This window comes from Lissotriton helveticus, chromosome 9 (genome assembly GCF_964261635.1).
Source record: "Lissotriton helveticus chromosome 9, aLisHel1.1, whole genome shotgun sequence".
Lineage (NCBI taxonomy): Eukaryota > Metazoa > Chordata > Amphibia > Caudata > Salamandridae > Lissotriton > Lissotriton helveticus.
Window position 1 is genome coordinate 334,768,587 of NC_136070.1, and position 25,751 is coordinate 334,794,337.

General features: G+C 48.6%; 1 protein-coding gene across 2 annotated transcripts in view; it reads left to right on the forward strand.

Moving 5' to 3' along the window:
- RPS6KA5 (ribosomal protein S6 kinase A5) overlaps window positions 1-25,751 on the forward strand; it is a 628,800-nt gene that overhangs the window by 201,319 nt on the left and 401,730 nt on the right. For both annotated transcript variants that reach the window (XM_078660052.1, XM_078660053.1), the window contains exon 3: window positions 17,455-17,673. In XM_078660052.1, coding sequence (XP_078516178.1) covers window positions 17,455-17,673 — 219 coding nt within the window. The remainder of the gene's footprint in view (window positions 1-17,454; window positions 17,674-25,751) is intronic.

The following is a 25,751-nucleotide window of genomic DNA, read 5'->3' on the forward strand; positions in this document are numbered from 1 at the left end:
GCTTCTGTAATGTCTTCCCAGTAGCATGGATCTGCGGGCAGGCTCATGCTACATGTAAGAAGTCTGCATGCAAAGCCTCGCATCTAAAGCACCTGTCATCTTGTTGCAATCCGTACCTGTGTAACTGAGTCGGTGTGTAGTAAAATTGGTGCAAGAATTTGAAGTGTATTATACGCAGATTGCAATTTGGCGTCATCAATTGTAGTTGTGTACAACTATACTCCCGGTCCTGCTCACTCACCCCATCCCCCAGTAGTTTCTCCCATTTATTAAGCAATCTTTTCATAGCTCCACTGTGTTCAGCTTGTGCCGCAGTGTATAAGCGTGTAACCAGTTTACGGCGTCTGGGTGCAGTCAACATTGTCTGTAGTGTCTGCAAGGTAGGCGGTTCCTCCGGATATGAGTCATAGAGTTCCTTTACCGCTGTTTGCAACCGCATATGAGCAAACACTTTCATGGGGGTGTTGTGTATACTTAGTGTAGGGTCGTCCCTCCCAATAAATCTCCCTTGCGGGAATACATCTGCCATGGTGGTCAATTGCATTTCGTCAAACAGTCTTAACATACCCTTTTCTTGCGTAACTGATAGTCGCGGGTGATGTGCGATAGGTAATGCTGGTGCATAAACGAGGAGTTTGTTCGTGAGCTGAGCTAGCTTATACCAGGATCTAGAAGTGCATTGTACTGTCTGAATCTTGTCATGAAGGATTAAGGAACCTGGGTCTGCCACATAGACCGTCGACGGGGTCGGTTCCACACTGTCTGTTTCCACCGCCACGTGAGAGATGAACGTTTGATGTTGTAGCCAGTAATGAGCATATAGTGCCTGTGCGCAATAGTAATATAGTTGAAGGTCTGGTGCACCAAAACCTCCCTTGTGATATGGCTCCGTCATTATATCCCACCGCACCCTGGCCTGTTTTCCGGCCCATGCCAACCTCTGCATTGCAGTATGTAGTGTTATGAACATTGCCTGCGTTAGCCATAAGAGGTATATTACTAAATAAATATAAAAATTTAGGTAGAACAATCATCTTTTGCAGAGCTATCTGATCTGCCAGTGAAAGAGGCATCTTTATCAATCTTTCTATTTGCTCATTTAGGTTGGTATTGCCCTGCCATAGTTATACCTTACTACCTGTTCCGGGTCCCTATGAATCCCTATGCCCAAGTATTTCACCGGGTCTGTTTGCCACTTTAGAGGATAATCCAAACTTGGTTGTGTCGGGGTCGCTGTCAGCGGTATGACCACCGACTTGTCCCAGTTAATATGCAGACCTGAATAGTGTTCAAAGCATACATACTCCCTAATAAGTGTGTTTAAATGCGTATCAGGGTTTCGAGCGAAGAGCACCATATCATCGGCATAAAGAGATATGCCAAGAGGGCGTCGAGTGAATTGTAGAGCTGTCTCTGAGTGCCGTTGTCTAATCATGCAAGGTAAGGGTTCTATGACCAACTTGAACAGGATTGGAGAGAACGGGCAGCCCTGCCTCGTGCCCCTTAGTATGTCTATGGGAGCCGATGTGTGCCCATTTATGCGAACTCTAGCAGTGGGACCATTATATAATAATTCTATCCATTTCAGGAACGTCTCTGGAAAGCCCATTCTACCTAGTACTGTGAACATATACCCCCACTCTATCGAATCAAAGGCTTTCGCCGGGTCTAATAAAGCTGCCGCTACCGGTGTTTCTGGGACTAAATGATATAGTTACCGAAAAGTCACACTCCCCACTACTGCAACGCTTGCACCTGGGTATCTCAAGATGCCAGAATGCAGAAAGGTGACTGGGACTGCAGGGAATATACTTTTGATGCAGATAGAGAGAGTCCCACTGGTGAAATGCTCTGAAAATGATGCACATTGATTTGAAAATTGCACTCTTGTCAGAGGCCAGCCAGTGCAAAGTCGTCAGTGCAGCTGACTCTGATAGGTACTTTGGGAGGTGGAGGATCAGACGAGCTGCAGTATTTTTCATTTATTGAAGTTGTTTAGTTAGACCTAGTCAGGCTCCTGAAGACGCAGAGCTCAGTAGTCAAAATTACTCAAATCTTGGCCTAAGCTATCTGAGAGTATAAGTAAGAAGGCAAGGTCAATCTCTTGTGCAAAAGGTTCATTTAAAAACAGTAGAAGATAGGTTAGTGACCTGGTCATAAAGTGAGAGGTACTGATTTAAAATAACGTTTCTAACGGGCACTGGGGTAGCTGCCTGTCTCAATTCGACACAAGTTCTCAGAGACCTCTGGGTAACTTTGCATCTGAGACTAGTAATATCTCTATTTTGTCAGAGCTGTACTTGAGAGCATTGTGCTCCGTCCACTCAGAAACATAAACATATGCAATCATGATAATTTGAAAAGGTATTAGAAGATTTGGAAAAATTGTCATCCATTGAGATTAGGATTTGGGAATAGTCTATGCAACTCCTAAATGGAAAACCAAAAGAATGTCTCAACAAATTAGCCCTTTCACTGCCTTTATTGTGGAGAGGTGTGGCTCACTGGTTAGAGGCGGCAGACCTGTAAGCAGAGAACGGCCCGGGACCAGGGTTCAATTCCCGAAGCGGCAGGGCCTTGGACCAGGGTCAACAAACTCGATAATTCTCGCCTCAGTGCCTACTCTAACCAGGGAACACACTCGGTAACTCTGGGCATTAAGCTTGCCTCATTTCTACAACGGCCCCCCACAGACACCGGGGATGCCTGGTTTCACCCTGGAGATACCCAGAAAGGGACCATCTCACAGGGAAAACCAGGACGGGTTTCCCAGCGGTCTACAGCGCCAGGACACTCGGGTAGAGTAACAGTGCGCTTTACAAGTATCCCACATTTACATTTACATTTATGACACATAATTACTCATCATGATGAATGTGTCTCGAGGACACCTCTGACTTGTATAGCTCACATTTTCCCCTACACATTTCCTTTATCTCTCTTTGTGATTAAGGCCAAGTTCCACTTTGCACTAGGAGATGCCAACTTGGCGAACTATTGAAAGAGGCTTGGTTGCTTCGTTTTTTTATGAGTGATGTCATCCTGATATCTAGAAATTAGCAAGATCTGGAAGGGGTTCTGTAGGCCCCTTTCAGATTCTCTCCCAGGGATAGGCAGGTGGTCAGGCCAAAGGTGGTTAGGTGTAGTCATTCCAACCCCCAGCTTATTTCTAATTATGCCCAAAGTGCAGTCCTGTTATTTAGGTATTGCAGTAGGTAGCCTGTCTCTTTGCCTCACATCCACCAATGAGGATCATGATCTGAGTAGGAAAACAAGTTCTTAGAAGCCTCCCTAGCTCCTAACTCTTCATGTGAGGCATGAGACAGTTGAGTGTGGGGTAAAAAATGAGAAGACATGCATTGGAAGGAGTGGTACACAGTACATAGTGGGGGTGAGAGTGTTAAACGAGGGCCAATATTGGTGAAGCACACAATGGAAAACTCTGGGAGTGAGGCACATGGAAAGTGAGAGAGTACACTCATATAGTCAGTGAGAGGCGGGGCTGAGGCACAAACAGATATGGAATGGAAGTTAGATATCAGCCTGAGGTGGATGAGAGAGGAGACCAAGACACAAAATGGGTAAAAGGCGAGTGAGAATCCAGACAAGTCAAAGAGGGGAGTGAGGTGAGCTGATTCGAAGAGGGAAGTAAATTGCAAACGAGATGAGTTAAGAATCGAAGACTGAGAAGGGACAAAAGCACAAGAAAGATGATAAAGTGGGGCAAGGTGAAAGATACTTGTGAGAAAAGAGTTATGAAAAAGACAAATGAGCAGGGCGCGAGATGTGATGGGAGTACTTCACTAATTTCTGAAATCCAGCGGGAAATGGGTCCAACAATAGTGCATATAGAGGACCCATGTCTGCGGTCAGTGCGCCGATTGATGGATGAGAGAAGTGAGTGAGGTAGAAAGGGTAGTAAGATGTAGATTGGATTAGGGAGAAGGAACATGGCACTAAATAGATGTGTGAGGCAACCAAAGGAAAAGCTGGATGAGACAGGTGAGGTCATGCAACGCAGATGAGAATGGCCCAAGGCCCCAGACATGCTTCTCTGCATGTGATTGATGAGAGAGCGGGAAGGTATGGCGCTCAGAGGATGAGATAGTGGGCAAAGGAATACTGGGGGAGAAAGGGAACTGAGAAGCAATATTGAAGAGGGAGGGAGACACCTGTTAAATCAGGAATGGCAGAGAAGCATAAGATGAAAGAGAAAGGGAAACGAACGGCAGGACAAATAGTAATAGGATCTTGGTGCAAGTTGGAGGAGAATCATGTGACATATAGATATGAGACACCGCAAACGAGAAAGTTGACGAAAACATTCAGTGATGAGAGAGTGGAACAGAAATGCACAACAAATTTGAGAGTGGAGTTTGGCACCAAACTGAACAGAGAGTACAAAGAAAAACAAATCAAATTAGAGAAGGATGTGCTTTGCATGCTGAATGAGAGAGCCTCTGGGGGATCAATAAATGCCACTGCTTGCCCACTTAACATTTTCTTGCAGTAGACAAAGCGAACACAAATGTTGGCATTACTTAAATTCCGGGCATAAAAGCAGCAACTGCATATTTAGTTCTGCTTTCTTGCATGCCAGCCTAGTGCAAAAGAACTAGCACTTGCAATAATATATATATAAAAATAACTTGAACCAACCATGCAGTGAATGGGGAGTATTCTCTTAATGTGGGGACTGACTTACAGTTCCTATAAAACCTTTGGCTATTTTGGAAATTAGAATGGTTATCATTGGATAATGAGTATCTGTAGTATGCCACTAGCATAGGGGCTAATGCCTTTTACCTTTGTGGTCCTAGTCTCCGTATCAATGTGACTAGTAAGGCTTTACAAACTATGCAAAGTACACCCATTCTGCACTTCACTCTCAGGGTAGTAAGGAGAAGTCAAAGGCTTTTCAGTTATAAGGATGTAATCTCCTCTCCGATCCCCAGCAAGGTACCACCTCCTCTCCTACCCTTAACCCCACCACGATCCCCTTTAAGAAGTTTGTCCATGGTCCTTGTTATATTGTATGGGCCGAAGCATTAATCGAGAACATGTGCAGTTTGCTCTGGATTACCTCAATGGCTACTGATGTTGTGCTAGCGTCCTGCCCAGCCAGGAGCTGGCACCAGGCGGGACGCGTGGCTCGCGGACGATGGGGGGGAAGCCGGAGGGAGCCGCCTCGCTCCCTCTGCTGTGAACTTACCTTGCTACAGTCGGCCCGCCAGTACAATCTCCCAAGGAGGCATTATTCTCCTTTGGGAGGCCTGTGGGGCTCAATACGGCTTTCGTCGCCATATGCTTCCTGATTTTTTTATCCCATAATTCTCTGGAGAGGAATTCTGGCTGATTGATTAGCCCAGTCCAAGATGACCACTTCACATATCCTTTTTTTTTTTTTAAGTTTCAAAAAACCTTTATAGATAGTTATAGTTAAACACAACTCAGTGCCTACAACCATCTCGTGGCCGGCAGCGCTTCAGTATCTTCGTTGTGCTCAGAAAAAGACCGTAATCTGACATGATCAGCGTAATTTAACACATCAAGCCGCCTAACCACTTCGGGCCGGCCGCGTATCAATGAGCAATAATGCTACACTCTCCTGCACTGTGTGCTATGAAACAACAATAATGAGAGTCAAACAACGTCCATAATAAAGTATGAGTTCGGAGCATGTAGTCCCGGTTCCTTTTGCAGCACGTCATATCATACAGGCATCACAGTCCGCCGTGCATACTGTCAGTGGACCTTTGAGAAACATAAGGGAGCATCGGAGAGCACATTCAGGGAGCACACCATCCAAATGCAAAGTGTCACCTTCTGTGACTAAAAGAAAAACAAACATCACTCAAGTAATGTCTCCAGTGCCATTAATCTAGTGGGTGTTGAGAACCAATAGCAGAACAAAGTGATACGCATACAGCCTTAGGAATGATTTTGTGCTTGGGGTCTTGACAATAAATAAGATGTTAATGGCGCCCATATGTCTCTGGGCCTGGACGCACTAGGCAAGAGCTCGGCATAGATGACAGATTGTTCCTGACAGTATATCATATCGGTTAGCCAATCCTTAAAGTTAGGCACCCTTCCCCTACCCCACCTACAGGCTACCTGCCTTTTAGCCAGCAATAATGCAAGAGCTGTATATCGGCAATAAGCCAGTGGTACGTGTTTAACGTAGCTCAACAGGGCAATTAGTGGTGAAGCATCTATATGTACATCCATCATCTGGTCGAGAGCAGTAAAGACATGTCCCCAATATTCATGTATTGCGGGGCAATTCCAGGCCAAATGTAAAAAATCAGCATGTGCCATGTGACATCTATCGCACATATCCGAATCTCGGAGATGATGTCCATGCATGCTAACTGGAGTGTGTAGGTATTTGTAGTGTTTGATCCGTAGTCTGCTACTGGCCGATATTCGCTCAGTTTGCGAGCAGCAGTATTCCCACTGCTCCTCTGTTAATTCAATCCCCAGTTCTGCATCCCACTTGGAACGCGACGGTGAACTCTCAACATAGGGACGATTTTGTATTGTTCGATAAACTAGGGATATGAGCCGTTTAGGTGATGGTTGTTGTAAAAGTGTCTGCAAAGGTGTAAGTGTCGGAGGCTCATCTGGATACCCAGCATGTAGTGATCTGATCCCTTGTCTAAGGCGTAGATATAAAAAAAATCTAGGGGAGTACGTTGTATTTCATTAAACATACTATCGGATGTGCGAAATTGTCCATTCTCATGGAGATTTCCCCGGGTTTTAATGGAAGCGCGTTCTTGTAACCTGTGAAAGAGTGTTTCCTGCAAGAGGGGCATGTCGGGATGGTACACCAGCGGGAGCAGCGGTGAATAAATTATCGGGGTCTCATAAAGATGTGCAATACGCCGCCATGCCGTAATCGTGGCGTTCACAGTGGTCTGTGTGCGTTCTCGGGCAGTCAATGTCATATATAGGGCACCGTCTATCGGTATCAGGTGCACTAGCCAATGTTCAGCCGCTAGTTGTGGCATATACTTAGGTTGTCGAATCCAAAAATATAGATAGTGTGCTTGCACGCTAATGTAATAAAGTTCAAAGTCTGGGATTCCAAACCCACCCGCAGCATAGGGCCTGGTGAGGACAGTCTATTTTAGCCTAGCTTGTTTGCCCCCCCATACTAATCGAGTCAGTTCAGATTTAAGGGATTTAAAAAAATGTCTCCCCGGATGATACGGGATATTTAAAAACAAATATAACAGCTGGAGGAGAATCACCATCTTTATCAGTGATGCCCTGCCTGCCATAGAGAGCAGAAGCTTTATCCAACGGTTTACCTTATCAATTAGGCAGGTCAGTGCCACCCCATAATGAAGCCTCATGAGTTCTTCCTTATTCCTAGTGATGCCAATCCCCAAGTGACGTAAGTCATCCTCGCACCACTTTAAAGGGTAGTCTAAGGGAAATCGCACCACTGAGGTAGTCATTGGGAAAAGTCAAGATTTCCCCTAGTTTATCTGGACACCTGATAGGCGCCTGAAAACTATGAATTCTCTAAGGAGCGTATTTAGATTATCCTGTGGGTTCCGCACATAAAGGGTGATATCGTCAGCATACATAGAGATCAATACTTGTCTCATGTTACATTGCAGAGCCATAGCATTGTGGCGTTGGCGCAGTCGTGCTGCCAATGGCTCCGTCGCCAGGGCAAATAGCAATGGGGATAAAGGGCATCCCTGCCGCGTCCCTCTGGTGATCGAGAATCTATGGGACAGACGTCCATTGATCAGTACCTTAGCTCCCGGTTGATGGTACAAGAGGCGTATCCAGGACAGAAATAGCGGCGGAAGCCCCATTCGGAGCATTATCCCAAATATATAATTCCATTCAACGGAATCAAAAGCCTTAGTGGCATCTAAAAATATTGCCGCCAAGGGCAGATCAGGGGCTACATTATGTAATAGGGTGAAAAAGGTCCTCAAGTTATGGGAGGTAGCTCTGCCAGGGACAAACACAGATTGGTCTGGTAGGATGAGGTGGTTTAGTAAGAGACTCATTCTCTTTGCAATTAGTTTCGCTAGTATTTTAACATCGCAATTAATTAGGGAGAGCGTTCGGAATGACTCGCAGAGGTGTGATGGTTTGTCCGGTTTCAATAATGAAATAATGAGGGCTTCTCTCATAGTGGGGGGGGGAGTGAGCCGAGTTCGAGAGATTCTTCGCAGACCTCCCGAAGGACTGGAGCCATGATATCTATATAAGCTTTATAAAATTCCACAGGGATGCCATCTATCCCTGTGGCTTTCCCGGATTGTAGGCCCATTATGGGAGCGCGAACTTCATCTAGTTCGAACGGTGCACATAGAAATTCTCGATGTATGTCACTCAGCCACCAAAGGGCCACATCTCCCAGATAATCCTCCAAGTTCAAGTCTCGTGTCCCGGAGGTGGTATACAGGTTTTCGTGATGGGTAGTAAAGTCCTGGAGTATACTGGCAGTGTCACAACAGCGCGTTCTGTCCGGTCTCTCCAATTCCACCACATAGTTGGAGTAGCGTGGCTTACGAATTATATCCGCTAAAGTCTTGCCAGGGCGCTCCCCTTCTCCATACCGTCTAGCCTGCCAATGCTTGCCCTTAAAGTGTGTTTCCCGTTGGGCCTCCTCCGTGTATTCAGTAAGTTTGGGCCTGAACTTCTCCTGTGTGTCTTTAGTTGGTGTATGCGCTAGTGTCTCCTCTAAAGTTTTCAGCTCCCGCTCTAGTCGGGAAAGTGTATTAGTAATGTCCTTGAGTATGCCTGAACCTTTAGCTATGCAGAATCCCCGTATTGTAACCTTGAAGGCTTCCCAAATTGTCTCTACAGCTTGCACTGGCCCCTTATTATGTGTGAAAAAATCTTGCACCTCTTCCCGCAATTGTTCCTGAAAAACGGTGTCCAATAACATACGTGTGTTAAGTCGCCAAGCGCTGCGGGGTGAGCTGAAGTCCGCCGAAGAGAATGCGAGCCTGATAGGAGCATGATCAGAGTATGTCCTAGCTAAATGCTGCACTGAACAAATTGCCGGGCCAAGCCCCCGGGAAACAAACCAATAGTCTAGACGCGCCCAAGTGGTCGCATATGCTGTAACGTGTGTCCCTTCTCCTGCCTCCATGCATCTACCAGTTGATTGGCAGTGATAATATCATTGAGTACACTGGCCGCTCCAGTATGATGATGCGGGGCAGGGTGTGATCTATCTAGAGCCGGGGGCGTAAGTAACGTTAAAATCTCCACCCCAGATGATGTGATTTGATCCCACGTTTCTCACTGCTTCCCACAAGGAAAGGAAAAAATCTGGGGTATCAACATTGGGCCCATAACAACATACTAATGTGACCAATTCCGAACCCAAAGGCCCCCATGCCAAGCAGTACCGTCCTTGATCATCACTGGCCGACCCGCCCAAATGAAAGGGCACCTGTTTCTTGATTAGTATGGCTGTACCTCTAGCATAGCTGGAGTAGGAGGAGAAAATACTGTGCGCAGCCCATCTCGAGGCAAATGTGTTAAACCTATGAGGCGAGAAGTGTGTTTCTTGCAACATAGCTATATGCGTATGGTGTCTGTCTAAATACCCTAATACCTGTTGTTTCTTTCTAGAATCTTTTAGTCCCCGGATGTTCCACGTGGTAACCTTCAGTTGTGTCCCCATGTCAGTAGCCATAAAAACATAGCACAAAAAAAATAGTAAGCTTCGTGTATAACACCGTGGTCTACCATGCAACGAGCAACTCACCAACCTATGTAATGCGGTCAATTTTCCAATGACTCTCAGATAAAACATAACAGCTCTCATCATCAAACTTTGTGTGCCAATAGTGCACAAAACCTCAAATCCCTTGTCATCCCTCCAAACCACCCATCCCTCCCACTGAAGCAACCCCAACATGTCAGCAATACATTCCCACCCCACCCACCCCCAACTGTCATCCAAGCAAAAAACCAAACTACAGCTCCTACCACATCTATGTGGCAAGTCAGCCCGGGGAAATTCCCTGCGGGGGTCATATCTAGGTGGCGACACAGCAACCCCTTGTCTCCAGGCAACCACAACCAAGGCCGCAGCGCCATCGAGCACACAGGGGGCCCGGCAAATCAGCATTTAGCACCTCAGGGGGGTAACATGTAGTGGCCATATGTGCCCTTTAGAATCAGTTCCCCAGCATGTATGGTGCTACTCACGTTGCATCAATTAGTTTTAAGACATTAACAGTTAAATAAACATTTACTGATCTTCTACGTCCACTTCTGCCAGCGGCGATCGTCGGGAGTCTTCCTCGTCGTTGCTAGGTCTGTTGGAGCGGCGAAGGTTTTTTAAGAATTCCTCCACCTGATGTGGGTTAGTGAAAAAGTTCTGCTTGCCTTGATGCGTGACCCGAAGCCGCGCCGGATAAAGGAGGGCATAGTCAATTTGTGCTTTACGTAGCTTCGCTTTGACATCCAGAAATTTCCGTTGTTCCTCCTGGACCATAGGTGTAAAGTCAGGATATATAGAAAAAGAGTTACCATCATAGGATAGGGATTGTTTGCTGCATGCCGCTTTTAGCGCTACATCTCGGTCCCTATAATTTAGGAGCCTAGCGATGATGGGTCTTGGAGTGGCCCCTGGTTTGGGCCGGGGGCCCAGCGATCTATGCACCCTTTCGACAATAAATTGGTTGGAGAAAGCATCCGACCCAATCGCCGCTAGCAACATTTTTTCAACATAGTCTCCCATGCGGTCCTGTGTTGGTCGTCTCCGTAATCCCCTAAAATTCGTACGTTGTTGCGTCTACTGCGCGCTTCCAAATCCTCATTTTTGGTCGCAATAATTCCCAGCAAGTTGTCAATTCGAGAGAGCTGCGAGGTGAGTCTGGCGGTCGTGTCATCAGAGTCCGAGATTCGCCGCTCGGTTTCTTTAATCCTCTTTTCATGCAGGTCTATTTTGTGGACCATGGCGTCCATCCGCGATGACATCGTGTCCACCTCGTGGCGAAGCCCTGCCGAACTTCTCGCAGGATGTCCTGTAGGTCCGTGGGTTGGTCGGTTGTGTCTTCTTGTGGCCCGTTGCTGCCCGCCTGCTCTTGTGGATCTTGTCCCCTGCGAGATTGCCTTCTATTGGCTTCGAAGTTGAGCTTCTGCTGCTTCGCTTCGGTCTTGCCCATGATGTTTCCGAGAGCCGTGGCTCAACTGCACCCAGGCCACAAGCTGAGCACAGAGGCCGGATCGGCACTTCCAGCAGGTGCAGGGGGGAGGGGGCATCCACGCGCCGGGCAACGGAAACAAGTGGTAGGGCGTGGACCCACGTCTCAACAATAAACCAGTGAAGCCACCTGGTGTCACACCCTCGCGAGCGTACCTATGCTGTGTTATGATGTCTGCTCATAGGGCACCAGACCCTCCGCGCTCTGGGGGGCAGCCTAGTCATGCGAGGCCATAAAGGCAGATAGTGGGGCTGTAGGGTATGGGCCACGGTGGGTAGCGATGCTTCTTGCTGTAGCCCTCCAGGTGGGGTGACGTTGGCAATGGCACGGCAGCGGATCGCGTCCACCACGCATCAGGCAATCAGTGCGGTGCTCCGTACAGTGTTCCAAATGCTTGGCTACAAGGTGGCGGTCAGTGTTATGAGCAGGGTCGGGTACAGGCCATGGAGGTATCCCCTCAGTCCCTCCGCCAGCTGGACAGCGCAATTAAATGATCCGAGTTGGCTCTGGCGAGTGTCGCTCCCCCGAGCATGTTCTGCTATTTGCCCCCAGTTATGGTGCCGATTTCTGAGTTTATAGCGGGGGGGGGGAAACGGCTGTAGGTGTGGGGGGGAAAGAGGGAGGAGAATGATCGAGAGCGCGAGGCCCACCAAGACCCCCGCGCTTGCCAGTCAGCCGCTCCACGGGGGGGGGGTCGTCGGCACCGTCCGGTCACCGCACTCACAGCAATAAAGCTCCCCCGGGCAGAGAAGATCCGAGCACAGCGATCCTCCTCCGTTGCGGCCTACAGCCTCGTGGAAGCCGCGGACTGGCGTAGTTGTCACAGCCGGTATCCGCAGCAGGCTGCTCCACGAATCCTCTCCGGTCAAAGTTCGGCGTCATCGTGCAGGTTCAGTAGCGCGACGATCACCCGGATATTTAGCCAGCAGGTATCGGAGGGGTAACCCAACTGATTTTCGGTTCTAGATGCCCCCGGGGGTGCCAAAAAGAAGGATAATAATAGGATTATTGCCGCCGGGCGGCAGGAGCCTCACACTCAGGCGGCCATCCGCAATTGCGCCACCTAGCGCCCCCCACTTCACATATCCTTAAAACATTTTTTCCAAATCTGTCATGGGGAATAGTACCCTCCTTTGATGCGTTATCTGGACTAACAGTATAGAAGGCTTTTTCCTTGCTCCTCCTTGCATCACAACACTTCTTTGTACTTGTGGTTGTATTTCCTCTATCATGTTGCCTTCAGCTGTTCAGTCATGATTTCCTTAGGATCTTTCCCTATCTCTCTTATTTTCATCTGCCTCTTGGGTTCCGTCCTCTGGTTCCCATCTACCTCAGACATTCCTGCCATCTGGAGGTTTTAGGCCCTCTGGGCTTTTTCTTCCTTGGGAATCCTTCTGAAGGCTCCATCTGTTTAGGAGCTTTAAGGTGTCGGCGGCATTGTGGCTAATGGAAAGGGTCACCTTTACCTCTGGCAGACCAGGACTGTTGAGACCTGGGCTACTCAGGCAACCCGGACTCGAAAGTTGTTCATTGAGTGTCCATCTTCTGAAAAGCCTGACAAATGTATGGTTAAGTTCAACTGTATTTGCCACAAAGAGGATCTATAACCAAAAAGCCTTTTTACTCAGCAGGTTTCTTTGTACAAGAACAGTCTTTGTTTATTCGCAGTTAGTCTCCAATTTTCCTGCTTTCGTGCTCAGTGGAGCTGTTGTTCTGTTGGTGCTAACAAACACACTTGGCAAATCTCATTCTGTTACCAGACAGCTGGTGGGCATCAGCCTGTTAAGCCTGTGCAGTGACACTCATCTTTGACAATTGAAGCCGTCCAGACCAGTTGCAGACTGGTGCGCAGTCGTGCCAGTGGCATTCTCCATAGCACGTCTTTCAGCAGGTCGTCATTGCTACCTGCAGCCTAACAGACCGATTGCAGACTGGGGCTTGGTCACGTCGATGACAGCAGCTCTTCTTGAGGCAGATCATATGTCAGTCATTGGTAGCACCACTCATTTGAACACACAGAAGTGTACGTAACAACACAATATTGCTTTTCACTTGAATGGTTTGGCTCAGTTCACAGCGGGAACCACTGAGGGAGACCCCACACAACATGGGTCGCTCCTGACTATGGGCCTAATTTAGATCTTGGCGGAGGAATATTTTAGTCACAACGGTGATGGATAGCCCGTCCGCAGAAATAGAAATCCCATTATATCCTATGGGATTTATATTTCGAAAGACGGGATATCCATCACTGTTGTGACGGAGTAACCTGTTTGCAGAGATCTAAATCAGACCCAGTGTTCTTACTGGATGTCCTTTTCTTCTGGGTATTCTTCACCCTGGCAAAAACTTAGCTTCCCCTTCTCAATGGCATCTCCTGCATGGCCAGGCACTCTGCTTTCCTCTCTCAGCAGACAGACAGGTAGGCTTTTAGCCGCTATACAGAGACAATCGGCTCCTCTGCAAGAGGTTCAGACTTCTGGAAATGCCCCCTCACTTCTGAGAGACTGGACGCATTGAGCCACGAGCCCTGGTCACACAGCAGTCCTTTGAGTAATCTAGGGAGCACTCTCTTCCGTGGTCAAGAACTTGGAACTGTAGCAAAGTGGAATGGTTCGGTTCACTCTCTTATACTCATTTTCCAGATGTGGTATGAATCCATTTTCTAAGGGTTTGGAACTGCTTGGGGTTGGTTCTCTTTCAAATGCTATTTTCTCTCAAACACAGCCTTTGTTCAAAGTGATGGATCTCTCAGGAGGTAGCAATGATGCAGACTCCAAACAGGAGTATCCACAACAAGGGCACAATAAAGTGCAAGATATCTGCACCTGGCTGTCATCAGCGTTCCAGAAGTAGTAACGAGGGGCTGACAAAAGGGCAAGCCCTGCCTAGAAACTTTCTCACCTTGAACATCACACTGCTTACTCCTACCAGGCTGTTGTCAAATAACTTATTGGCAGCCTTTTGTCGATGAAGACCTTATTATATTTCTGGGGGTATTTTTTAGAAATGGGGTTCCTGGTTGGCTAGGGTATGCACCTAAGCCAGGCAGAACCCACCACTCTACTCAGGGTAAGGGAGTTACACACTGAAGATAACCCCTGCTCAGTCCCTTGGTAGCTTGGCAGAGCAGTGGGGCTTATCCCAGAGGCAATGTGTAAAGTGTTTGCGCAACACACTCACACAGCAGTGACACACTAGGTACACCACAAAAGAGACTCCACCCAAGGTTATAGGAAAATATCCTTTGTATTATCCATAAAAATACATTAGAACACAATCCCATGTATTACTGTGCCACTAGGCACTTGTCATGACTTCACAGGGTTTACATAAATCACTTGGCCAATCAGGCCACTGTCATAAACATTACAGTCAGGGTCACCAGTAACCAACATCAGCCGTGCACTATAATAAACACTTGTAGAATGCATACCTCCTACATCACTTCTGCGTAATGTAACACCAGGTCATCAACTGTTAGACATTGCACATGAATCATAAGCAGTCCATGAAATGCAGCCAGGAGTTACAATACATCACCAAAAGGCATAGGGTGCAGCGTCTCTCCACTCCTATTATAGGTTATGCGGACACTGTTTCAGAGATCCTTTCTACTTTGGGGGATCGAGGGCCTCCGTCGAGGTTTCATCCCATTCTCGCTGACAAAGAATGTCCCCGGGGTGCACCACACACCCAGTCTCGGTTGATTCCCTCTCGTAACCATTAATGCCACCCAAGAAAAGGGCAGATAGGATCACAGCCGCCCAGTCCACTAAGGAGGGAAGACCTCACTGGGTCCACTTCGGTGGGATCTCCAGGCCTGCAGCTGCCTGCAAACGCATGGTGCTGCAGCTGCAAAAACAGCTCAGTGTGAGAATCGGGCCTGCCCCGAGGTCATGTCCGACTTGGGTGCCGGCTTCCGTGGAATACCCTTACCGGCGATGTTCCCTGGAGTAACTCCTGGCAGCTCCCCACACTGGTTTGCAGGGTCCTTTCTGCAGCCGCCTCTTCAAAGTGACGTGCAGCCCTCCTGTGCCTGAAATCGGCTGACTCAAAAGGTTGCCCTGGCAACCTGGGGGCGGGGCCAGACTCCTTCGCAGCTCCCTCGTCGCTGCAACGACCTGCTGGGGCCGCACCACCGTTTATTCCAACACTCACGGCCAGGACAGTAGCGGGTTGGGGCTCGGCCCAGAACTCCGGTGAGGTAGGCGCTCCTCACACACTTAGCGAGGGCAACCCAAGTGCTTTACTGCAGCACGAGCCCATGACTGGGGCTCAAATACACATGGCACAGCACACCTCACATAGGTTTCAGGGCCAAGAGCCCAAAAACATAAAAGCGCTTGAGGTTGCCAAGACCATGGGCATAGAGGCACTCCTGGGAGAGCACTGGGGCTCCCAGCTAGGTACAGGCAAGCAGGCCAACACAAGGGTCCTTTAGTGAAAAGCAGCAGTCCTTATTCCAGCCAACAGGTCGGCCCCTCCAGAATGCTCAAGCCCAAAGCGGTTCCTCCTGGCCATCCAGCAGCCTTCTGGTTACAAGTCCATGCAGCGTCTTCTCCTTTACATGGGGTCACAGCCCCTTTACTTATAGTGCCCATGTTTTTTTCTGGGGGCACTTTAAAACATTTACAAGTGCACAACACCCCCCATTCACAGTGTAAGCCCTGGCTCCGGACACACCCCAGGGGGCGGAACCAGCATTCTAGAAGGCAGGCACAGCCCTATTCAGGTGCAACTCCCCCCACCACTCTAAATGCAAACCAGGCCTATGCTGCCTAGCGCTGAGTCACCCAGGCAGGGCCGGACACACCTCAACCCCCCCCCCCCAGTGACTGGCTGGAGTGAATGCACATCCTCTCTCCCCTGTCAGTCAGAACCTGACTGTCAATACACATTCAGACAGGGCACAAAGGCACATGAGCACACAGAAGAGACTACTTCTAAAAAAAAGTAGTTTTAAGAAACCCGCTTTCACCAATAAGCAGGATTTATCACTACTATTCCAAGCATACTAAACATGGTCAAGCAACCCTTCTCATATCAGGAATTACCACTGGAGCACATATCCAGGAATCCCGAATGCACTCTATGAGAGGGCAGCCTCACAGCAGTGAGAAATCAAATAGGCTGTTTGTCACTATCAGGACATGCCACACAGCTAGGGCACATGTTCTAACTTTTACCTACCCAGCACCCTGCCCAATGGGCTAGCTAGGGCCTACCTTTGGGGTGACTGGTATGTAGTAAAAGGGAGTTGCAGACACGGCGACCACTTTATATGCTACGTCACAGCAGCAGTAAACAGAACGCATCCCTGCAGTGGCAGAGGCCTGTGACAAGTTTGAAAGGCTTCTTCAGTGGGGGGTGCAAGCAGCGCTGCAAGCCCACCAGTAGCATTTAATTTACTGGCCCTGGGTATATGGGATACCACTGTACAAGGGACTTCTAGGTCAATTAAATATGCCAAACAGGTGTTGCCCAATCTTAGCAAATTTACATGAGAGAACACATTTTAGCACTGATCAACAGTAATAAAGTGCCCAGAGTCATAAAACTACCAACAACAGGTCAGTAAAAATACAGGAGGAATGCAAAAAGTTCTGGGATGACCTGCAAAAAGGACCAAGTCCAACAGTATTTCCATTTCCACCCCCCTCTTTTCAGTGTCTGTGGCTCCACCCTCCAGTCATAGGAATGCAGTTAATACATTTCACTTTTATGTGGAAGCTGTATCCACCATCATCTTGTGCTAGGCTAAACCTAGGGGCAGTTCCAGAATGGATCGTATTGGACCCAGTACCCATTGTCTCCATAGACAGAATCCTATTACCACACGTGCTGCAAATCCACCGCACATCCACACACTCAGCAGGCTCAGGGAATGTCAGCAACAGAGTCTGTAGTTCACACCTAAGTCATAAGTTCTGTTTCGGCCATGAGGGCATGCTTGATGTACCCTTCCAGGTCACAGAACACATTCTGGACATCACAATACCAGTGGCAGGCCTTGGTCTCCCACACACTAGGCTGGCGTTGTTATGTAGTCAAACAAAAAGTCAGGATACCACTTTCACATTTAGCCATGCAATCAGGGCAGGGGTCACCCCTGTTTACCATGGAGGGAACATGAAGTACTAGCAAGTAATGCCTGCACCTTGTATTATTGATCTGAAATGGCAAATATATTTTGTGGTTTGCTACATTATTGGTGAAGTTTAATCATCTTTCCTTTTATTCAATTTAGCCTATGGGAAAGTGTTCCTGGTAAGAAAAGTCAGCGGCCATAACTCTGGAAAGCTCTATGCAATGAAAGTATTGAAAAAAGCAACTATTATTCAAAAAGCAAAGACGACCGAGCACACACGAACGGAACGGCAAGTTTTGGAACACATTAGACAATCACCATATTTGGTCACCTTGCACTATGCCTTTCAGACGGAGACCAAACTCCATCTAATTTTAGGTACGTTTTCAAACCTGTGGAAAAAGTTGTCTCTTTTATAACAAACTTATTACTTCACTTTTTAGTCAATCCTTTGAAATGTATTTAATGGCAGGTTGGTCATTGAATCCTCTGCCGAAATAATTGATGTTTGTCTTGTGAGTAATATCATCCCATCCATATTTTGTTAATTCTTGAAATAGTATTTTACACGTTTTCCCCAAATCTATAGTTTGCATTTGTGTTCCATCATAGGTCTTGAGAACCTAAAGGAAGTGTGGACATATTTTCATGTGTAACTGTCCTACATTTTATTCCTTAATACCTTTTTTTGTTGGTGGGCATGTCTCTGTGCTCGTCTGTATCTCGATTTTTATGTTTTTGGTAGCTTCCAAATTTGATTCTTACTCTGTTCTGTTGTTACTGTAAACCCCAGGCACTTCTTTGCAGAAACCTGAACCCCAGGCATTCCTTTGCATACACAAGAGCATTAGGGGCCAACACCAACCACTGTCGTGCATGTAAAGTATATATATATTTTTGGAAAACATTTTTATTTGTTTTAGTACAAATTACAGAAAGATAGTTGGCATAGGTTAGTTTCAAGGTTACAAGTATCCAATAGCATTTGTACAGTAGATTCATTTCACTCTGAACTCCGTTTTCTATACGCTTCATCCTTAGTACACCCCCCCCCTCCCTCCAGATCTCTCATTCCCCTTCAGAGTCATGGTCTGAGCTGTCATTGTCTGATTCGGCAACTGGGTCACAAATTTCCCCTCTGTAAGTATTCCAGTTAGTCCATACTCTGGTCCATTTGCGAGGGTATTTCCTGTTTATATATACCGCTCTTTCAGTAATCATTGTCGTATCCATGTCTCTACACCAAGCACCCAAGGATGGTAACTCTGCCGCCCCCCATTTTTGAGCCACATTCCTTTTGGCCACCATGATGCCCAGAGTCGCCCAGAGTTGCCCATAGCGAGACAAGTCATTCGGTTCCCAGATGTTGAGGAGGCATCTTCGTGGCTCAGGCAGCAGGGAGATATGTAGTGTTTGAGATATTGTGCGCAGGATCTGGCGCCAATATTCCGTTAATCGGGGACAGTCCCAAAGTGTGTGAAAAAAGGTTCCTTCATATCCACAGCCTCTTAGGCAATAAGGATGCTCCGCCCTACCTATTCTATGAAGTGTGGATCTAGTGAGGTAGGCTCTATGTAAAATTTTAAATTGTACCAGTCTGAGCCTGGCTGATATTCCCACTTCCCTAGGAGAGGCGAGCGCCATCTGCCATTCTGTCTCATCCATAGCCTCAATGTCCACTGACCATTTCTCTTGTAGTGTTGCTGTGGGGTCTGACATATTGTTTATTAGTTTGCGATAGTTAAGGGAGGTGGCTCGGTTAGGCATAAAGTCTGTGAGGAGCCTATCTTCTAATGGAGATGCCTCGGGAAATTTTCGGTCTGTGGAAGAGCTGTCAGGAGTGCGTGTCTAATTTGTAAATAACGGTATGTCTCCGTTGGTGCAAGATCATATTGTCGTTGAAGCTGGTCGAATGGGACGATCGCCCCTTTGTCCCATAAGTCTCCAACTGTGGAGATCCCTATGCTATCCCAACGACCGAAACCTTTGCTGTTTCTGAGGGTCCCTAGCTGTTTCGTGTCCCACAGAGGTGTAAGCCTGGTTATTACCCCCTTCCACCCTAGGTGTGCCTGCGCTGTATACCACAGCATGACAGTGTGTTTAGTCGGGCCCGCTAGAGCCAATGCACGCCGTCTATTACATAGGGCCGCTAACATGTTGTCCGTACCTAGTTGAGCCCAATCTGCCCTGTAAGCTGGATCTGTCCGAGGGGCGTGTATCCACTGATTTATTACTTTGAGGTGTGTAGCCCAGTAATAAAGGCGCCTGTTAGGGAGTGCGATGCCGCCATCGTACCAACTTCAGCACAGTTTAACCTGTGCGATTCGGGCTGGTTTGTTGCCCCACAGGAGGGTGGACACTTGTGTCGTTATTTGTCTGAAGTACTTTATGGGTACCTGGAACGGTGTATTTTCCAGCGCGTACAGGAATCTGGGCAAGGCCATCATTTTAAATAATGCCGCTTTACCTAATAATGTAAGGGGCAGCGACTCCCAGTGTACATCTCTACGCAGTCGTTCCAACGGGGGGACCAAATTCTTGGCGAAGAAGATTGCTGGGTCCCTTGTAATGTATATGCCCAGATATTTAAACGATTCCTGGAAAATTGCCAATGGGCAGCTAGGAGGGAGGCGCGGTGTCAGGCCCTTTAACGGGAATAACACCGACTTATCCCAGTTTATGGTGTAGCCCGAGGTTTGCCCGAATGTGTCACACATTTCAAATAATATCGGCAGAGTGTTTTCGGGGTCCGTGATGTAGACTAAAATGTCGTCTGCGTATAGTGATATACGGTCTTCCCATCCCTCCGCCCAAGTAATACCACGTAAAAGAGGGGTAGTACGGATCTGTGCTGCCAAGGGCTCTAAGACTAGTGCAAAACGAAGTGGCGACAATGGCAATCCCTGTCGTGTTCCTTTCGTTAGTGTAATGATTTGTGATAGCCGCCCGTTCACTGCCACATGGGCCACTGGGTCTGCAATAAGGAGCCGATCCACGCGCAAAATTTGGGGCCAAACCCTAGATGTGGAAGAACTGCAAAAAGATATGGCCATTCCACCATATCAAAGGCCATCTTGGCGTCTAAAGAGAGGACTGCTGCAGTCTCCGTCAGACTATGTTCCCTCGCCAGCACACTATGCAAACGCCTGAGATTAAGTGCAGTGTTTCTGTTTGGCATAAAGCCCGACTGGTCCGGGTGAATTAAGTTGGGAATGTGTGTTTGTAGCCTATTTGCAATTAGCTTAGCCAGTATTTTGGACTCTGCATTAATCAGGGAGATAGGGCGATACGATAGGCACTCCGCTGGGGGCTTCCCTGGTTTTGGGATAGCCACGATGGTGGCCGCCCGTTGGTGCAGGGGCAGCTTACCTTGCTCCAAGCTGTCGTTGTACATTGCCAGCAGGTGTGAGCTGAGGGCGGGTGTCAGGAGCTTGTACAGCTCCACTGGGATGACGTTTGGGCCCAATGCTTTGCCGGATTGTAGGGATTTGATTGCGTCTCCGATTTCCTCAGCAGTGAGGTCGGCTTCTAGCTCCTCGGAGGCCACTGAATCGAGTTTGGGCATCTCTATCTCCCGCAGAAAAGTCGCGGCCGTGACCTCCGTGGCTGATGATGAGGATGCACACACCCTACTGAAATGTGTAGCTAGTTCCTTCACAATCTCCCCAGAGTCTGAGGTGTAACGTCCCTCTGCCGTGTGAATTTGAGCAATAGTACGATTACCCTGTTCCCTCCTGTCTAGCCATGCCAACAACCTCCCCGCCTTATCACCGACATCATAAATTCTATGCCTTGTCGCTGTGAGAGCTGCCACTGTCTCTAGTCTGAGGTGTTCCTTGTGTTGTTGTTGCTTTAGCAAAAGAGCCTGAGCCGAGTCTGATGTGGGGTTGGTCGCATGAGCAGTGTCTCCTGCCTGGAGATCTCGTTCAAGGGTCGCAAGCTCTCTGTGTTTTGCGCGTTTGTGTTCCGTTATGGAGGAGATGGCCTGACCTCTGAGAACAGTCTTGTAAGCCTCCCACAGTACAGTCGGAGAGCTTACTGAGGCTTTGTTTTCGGCAAAGAAGTGCTTTCTAGTGTTACGGAGTTTCTTACGTATTAGTGGTACTTGTAAATAGCCTGGATATATCGGGTATATTCGCTTGATAGTGGTGTGGGAGGAGGAAAGCGTTAGTATCACTGGGGAATGATCTGAGATTCCTCTCGGGCCAATAGTGATGTTATCTACACTGGAAAGGATGGATTCCTGGGCCAAGAAATAATCTAATCGGGATAGACTATTATGGACAGCTGAGTGAAAGGTGTTTTGCCTATCATGTGGATGTTTATGCCTCTAGACGTCTGCTAGTCCCAGTGCTTCCACAAAGCTCCGTAACTGGGAGACTTCAGTCGTAGTCGCCAGTGCTGGGTACCTGTATACCCCAATGTCCATTGTGGCGTTAAAATCCCCTCCCACAAGTAAGTCTCCACTTGGCAGCGACAATAAGAAATCGCTGAGGGCCGGAAGTGCCACCATTTGTAAAGCCGGGGGGGATATACACTGACACTATGTTTACTAGTCTGCCCTCCCATTGACCGTGTACTGCAGCAAATCTGCCCTGATCATCATGTTTAGTTTGCTTGACTATAAATGGAGAGTTCTTTCTCATTAAAATACCTGTCCCCCTCGACCCGGCAGAAAATTCTGCGTGGACCACCATTTTAAACCCCCATCGATCCATTGATTTACATATCGCTCCCGTGAGGTGAGTCTCATGTAGGAGAACCAGAGTGGGGGCTTGACGCTTTAGTGCTCGCAGAACCAACCCTCGTTTAATTTTATCTCCTAACCCGTGGACATTCCAAGTGACCACCGTGAGCGGGGCCCCTGAGGTCACCAGACTTGTTGTCTGTGAATTAATACAGGGTGTGCCCATCATGCCTTCGAAGTGAAGTGGGAAATGAGTAGTGTAACCTTGTTGTGCCCTGAGAGGAGGTACTATTCAACAAACATGAACACAACAGGGATTGGAAGGTCCAAGGGAATATTTACCGACCACACACAGCTATAGCCCCCTACAAAATACACTTTATAACAACAAAGAATAGCGGTGGGTCAAAAGAACAAAAACATTTTTATTGACTAACTATGCAACTGACAACATGTGATATTCGGCTTCATTTAGTGACATGACTTCACTAAAATCAATAGGGTACTTCATTTGTGTTTGAAGAGAATACCCATCAGTAGTCGACCTGTACCGCCCTTTTCATCATCTGGGTTCCTTCATACCACGAAGGAAGGTTTTTTACACCAATACTTAAAGTATTAGACTGGAGAGGAGCCCAATGATATATGACCAATTTGTGTAGGCGGTAGGGGACAACTGTTAAGCAGTGCATGAAAGATGTGTGATAAGTGAAAACGTGCTATTTAAGATTAAAATTAGATAGACAGGAGGAAAAGGTATTTTTCATCAAGACCTCCCTGCTTCTAAATCAATAAAAAAGTAGTGCGATTCTAGTAGTTTTTTTTTTCTTCAGAACAAATTTTATTTGGTTTTAGCAGTTGACAGAATATAAAAGAAACACTGCTTCCATAGTAGCAGGAAGACAGTGAGCATATAAGAGCGATAAAGGTCAAGATATTCAATCAACATTTCCCTATACCCCCCTTCCCGCGTTCCCGCCCACCCCCCACCCTGCACGGTGTTTACATTGTCCAGAAACAGGAGCCTAAGCATCGTATTAGCAGCGTGTGGTTCAGTTCACTCAGGGGCAGTACGAATGTGGTCTATATCAGTGGCTCGTGGCGCCGGGGGGTCCAGTGGCAGGCCCCTATAGTCTGCCCATTTCTTCCAGATCCGATAGTGCTTCCTGGGGCAGCCCCTGGCCTCAAAGATTGGGCGTTCCAGACCCATGTTGAAGTCCATGCCTCGGTTCCACACCCCTACCAGTGGAGCCCTGGGGGCCTTCCAGGCTTGGGCTATATCCCTTTTGGCCACTGTGAGACCCAGAAGAAGCAAGTGACGTTTGTACCTATTACCCCCCACTTGTTCCATAACATGAAGGAGGCCCAACTTCGGTGTGCGAGGAAGTTCCCATGCCAACACTTCCTCGAGACAGTCCCACACGCCAGTCCAAAATCTCTGCAGCCGTACACAACCCCAGACCGTATGCAAGAAGGAGCCTATCGCACTTCCACACCGCAGGCATTCCGGGGAGGCTATCAGCCCCGCCTTCCACAGTCGTTCCCTCGTATAGTATGCCCTGTGCAGGTATTTAAATTGGATAAAGCGCAGGTGCACTGCTATCGCTGCTCCCCTAGGGGCCTCCAGGGCTTCTCTCCAGTCCTCCTCTTCCAACTCCCCCAACTCTCCCTCCCAGACCGCCCGCAGTTTATCAAGAGAGGGGGAACAATGGGTAACCAACGTTTGATATATGGTCGAAATTTTCTTTGTTTCCAATTCCCCCATAAATATCTTAGCTTCTAAGGGACTGAATTCCGATAAGGACGTTATGTCTGCTATTGCGGGGGTTAGGGCGTGTCGGAGCTGTAAATATCTGAAGAATTGGGATTGGGGCATGTCGTATTCATCCCGCAATGCTTGGAACGACTTAAGGACTGAGCCCTTCAGAACGTGGCCCAGCGCCGAGATGCCAATAGCGTCCCAGCCTTCAAAGCCCCGCAGCGAAGCTAAACCGGGCAATCTCCCATTGTGCCACAGTGGAGTTTCACCCGTAAGCCTGTTCCACCATCCCATGCGGCGGAGAGCGTCGCGCCATACTCTGAAGACTACCTGGGTGACCATCGGGAGTCTTTTCCGGATAGCCGCCGAGTATAAGATAGTATGGAGCGTGTCCGGGTCCATCATATACCTCTCTAGGGCATAGGTCGGGTCGCCTCGATCTCCGTACCACCATTCGTTAAGAACAAGCAGGTGCGACGCCTGATAGTAGGACTGGACGTCAGACGTGGCCAGCCCCCCACAGTAGGTCGACAGGAAGCAGGTGCGGAGCGCCACTCTTACTGCTCCCCCAGTCCATAGGAACCGACCCAAGGTAGAGTTCACCTGTCGAAACCACTGCGGCGGAACAGGGTACGGGTGATTCTGCAGTTGGTATAGAATACGGGGCAGGGCCACCATCTTAAAAATGGCTGAGCGTCCATAGACATTTAGGGGCATCCTGGACCACGTCTGCATATCCGAACGGATCCTGTCCCAAACTGGCACTATGTTGCGGGACCATGACACTCCTGGTACATCTGTCAAAAAGACACCTAAGTACTTAAGGCCTCCCGCCGCTTCCTGAAGGACCGACGCCCAGGGACCCAAGGTCCCCCTATCGCCCAGAACCCACAATTTCGACTTCTGTACGTTGAGTCTAAGACCGGACACCTCACCGAAAATGCGCATTATGTCAAGGACCCTCGGCCCCAATTTATTGAGGTGTGTAAGGAAGAAAAGCACGTCGTCGGCATAGAGAGCAATCCTATCAGATGGGCCCCCCACCCACTCCACTCTGCGCAATTGGGCATCCATCCTCACCCAAGCCGCCAGCGGCTCCATAGCCAAGGCGAACAGGTAAGGTGAAAGAGGGCAGCCCTGCCGGGTGCCCCGACCGATGGGGAACGAGCTGGAGACTGCCCCAGCTACCCTGACCGCCGCCGTCAGGTCCGTATACAGCAAGTGAATGTAAGACAGAAAACGTGGGCCCAGATTGAGTCGAAGGAGGAGTGCTCGAAGGTATGGCCAACTCAGGGAGTCGAAGGCGCGATCTATATCTGCCAGCAGGAGGGCCGCGGGGATGCCCGCCGCCCGCACCGCCTCCACCACCAAGTGCGCGCGTCGTATATTATGTCTCGTTGCTCTGTGGGGCATGAAGCCTGCCTGGTCCGCATGGACCAGGTCCGTGATATATGGGAGAAGGCGGTTCACCAAAGCCTTGGCCAGTATTTTCGCCTCAAAATTCAGCAACAAAATCGGACGATATGATTCCGGGCTATCCTGGGGCCTCCCCAGCTTGCAAAAAACCACAATCTCGGCATGTTGCCAGTCCGTCGGCAGTCTTCCACGGTCCCTAGCCGCTTCTAGGGCCTTCTTATAGCGCAGCCCCAATTGGAGATGAAACATCTTCATAAATTCACAGGGGAACCCATTGGGCCCAAGGGCCTTGCCCGTGTTTAGTCCGCCTAGAGCTTCTCCTAGCTCCTCAGCCGACAGCAGGAGGTCCAGTCGGTCCCGGGCCTCATCCGAGAGCGCCCGGGGTGGAAGGTCTGCGAGGAATCTGTCGATCTCCTCCGCTGGGAGGGATTCCCGGGGAGCATACTGTGTCTCATAATAATGAGCAAACGTCTGGGCCAGCACCTCGGGGGCCGAGATAGGGCCGCCCGCGCGTCTCGGAGTCCCGGTAGGGGCTGGGCTTGTTAAGTATCCTGACATAGCCTATATAGCATCGTGCTAGATTTGTCCCCCCAT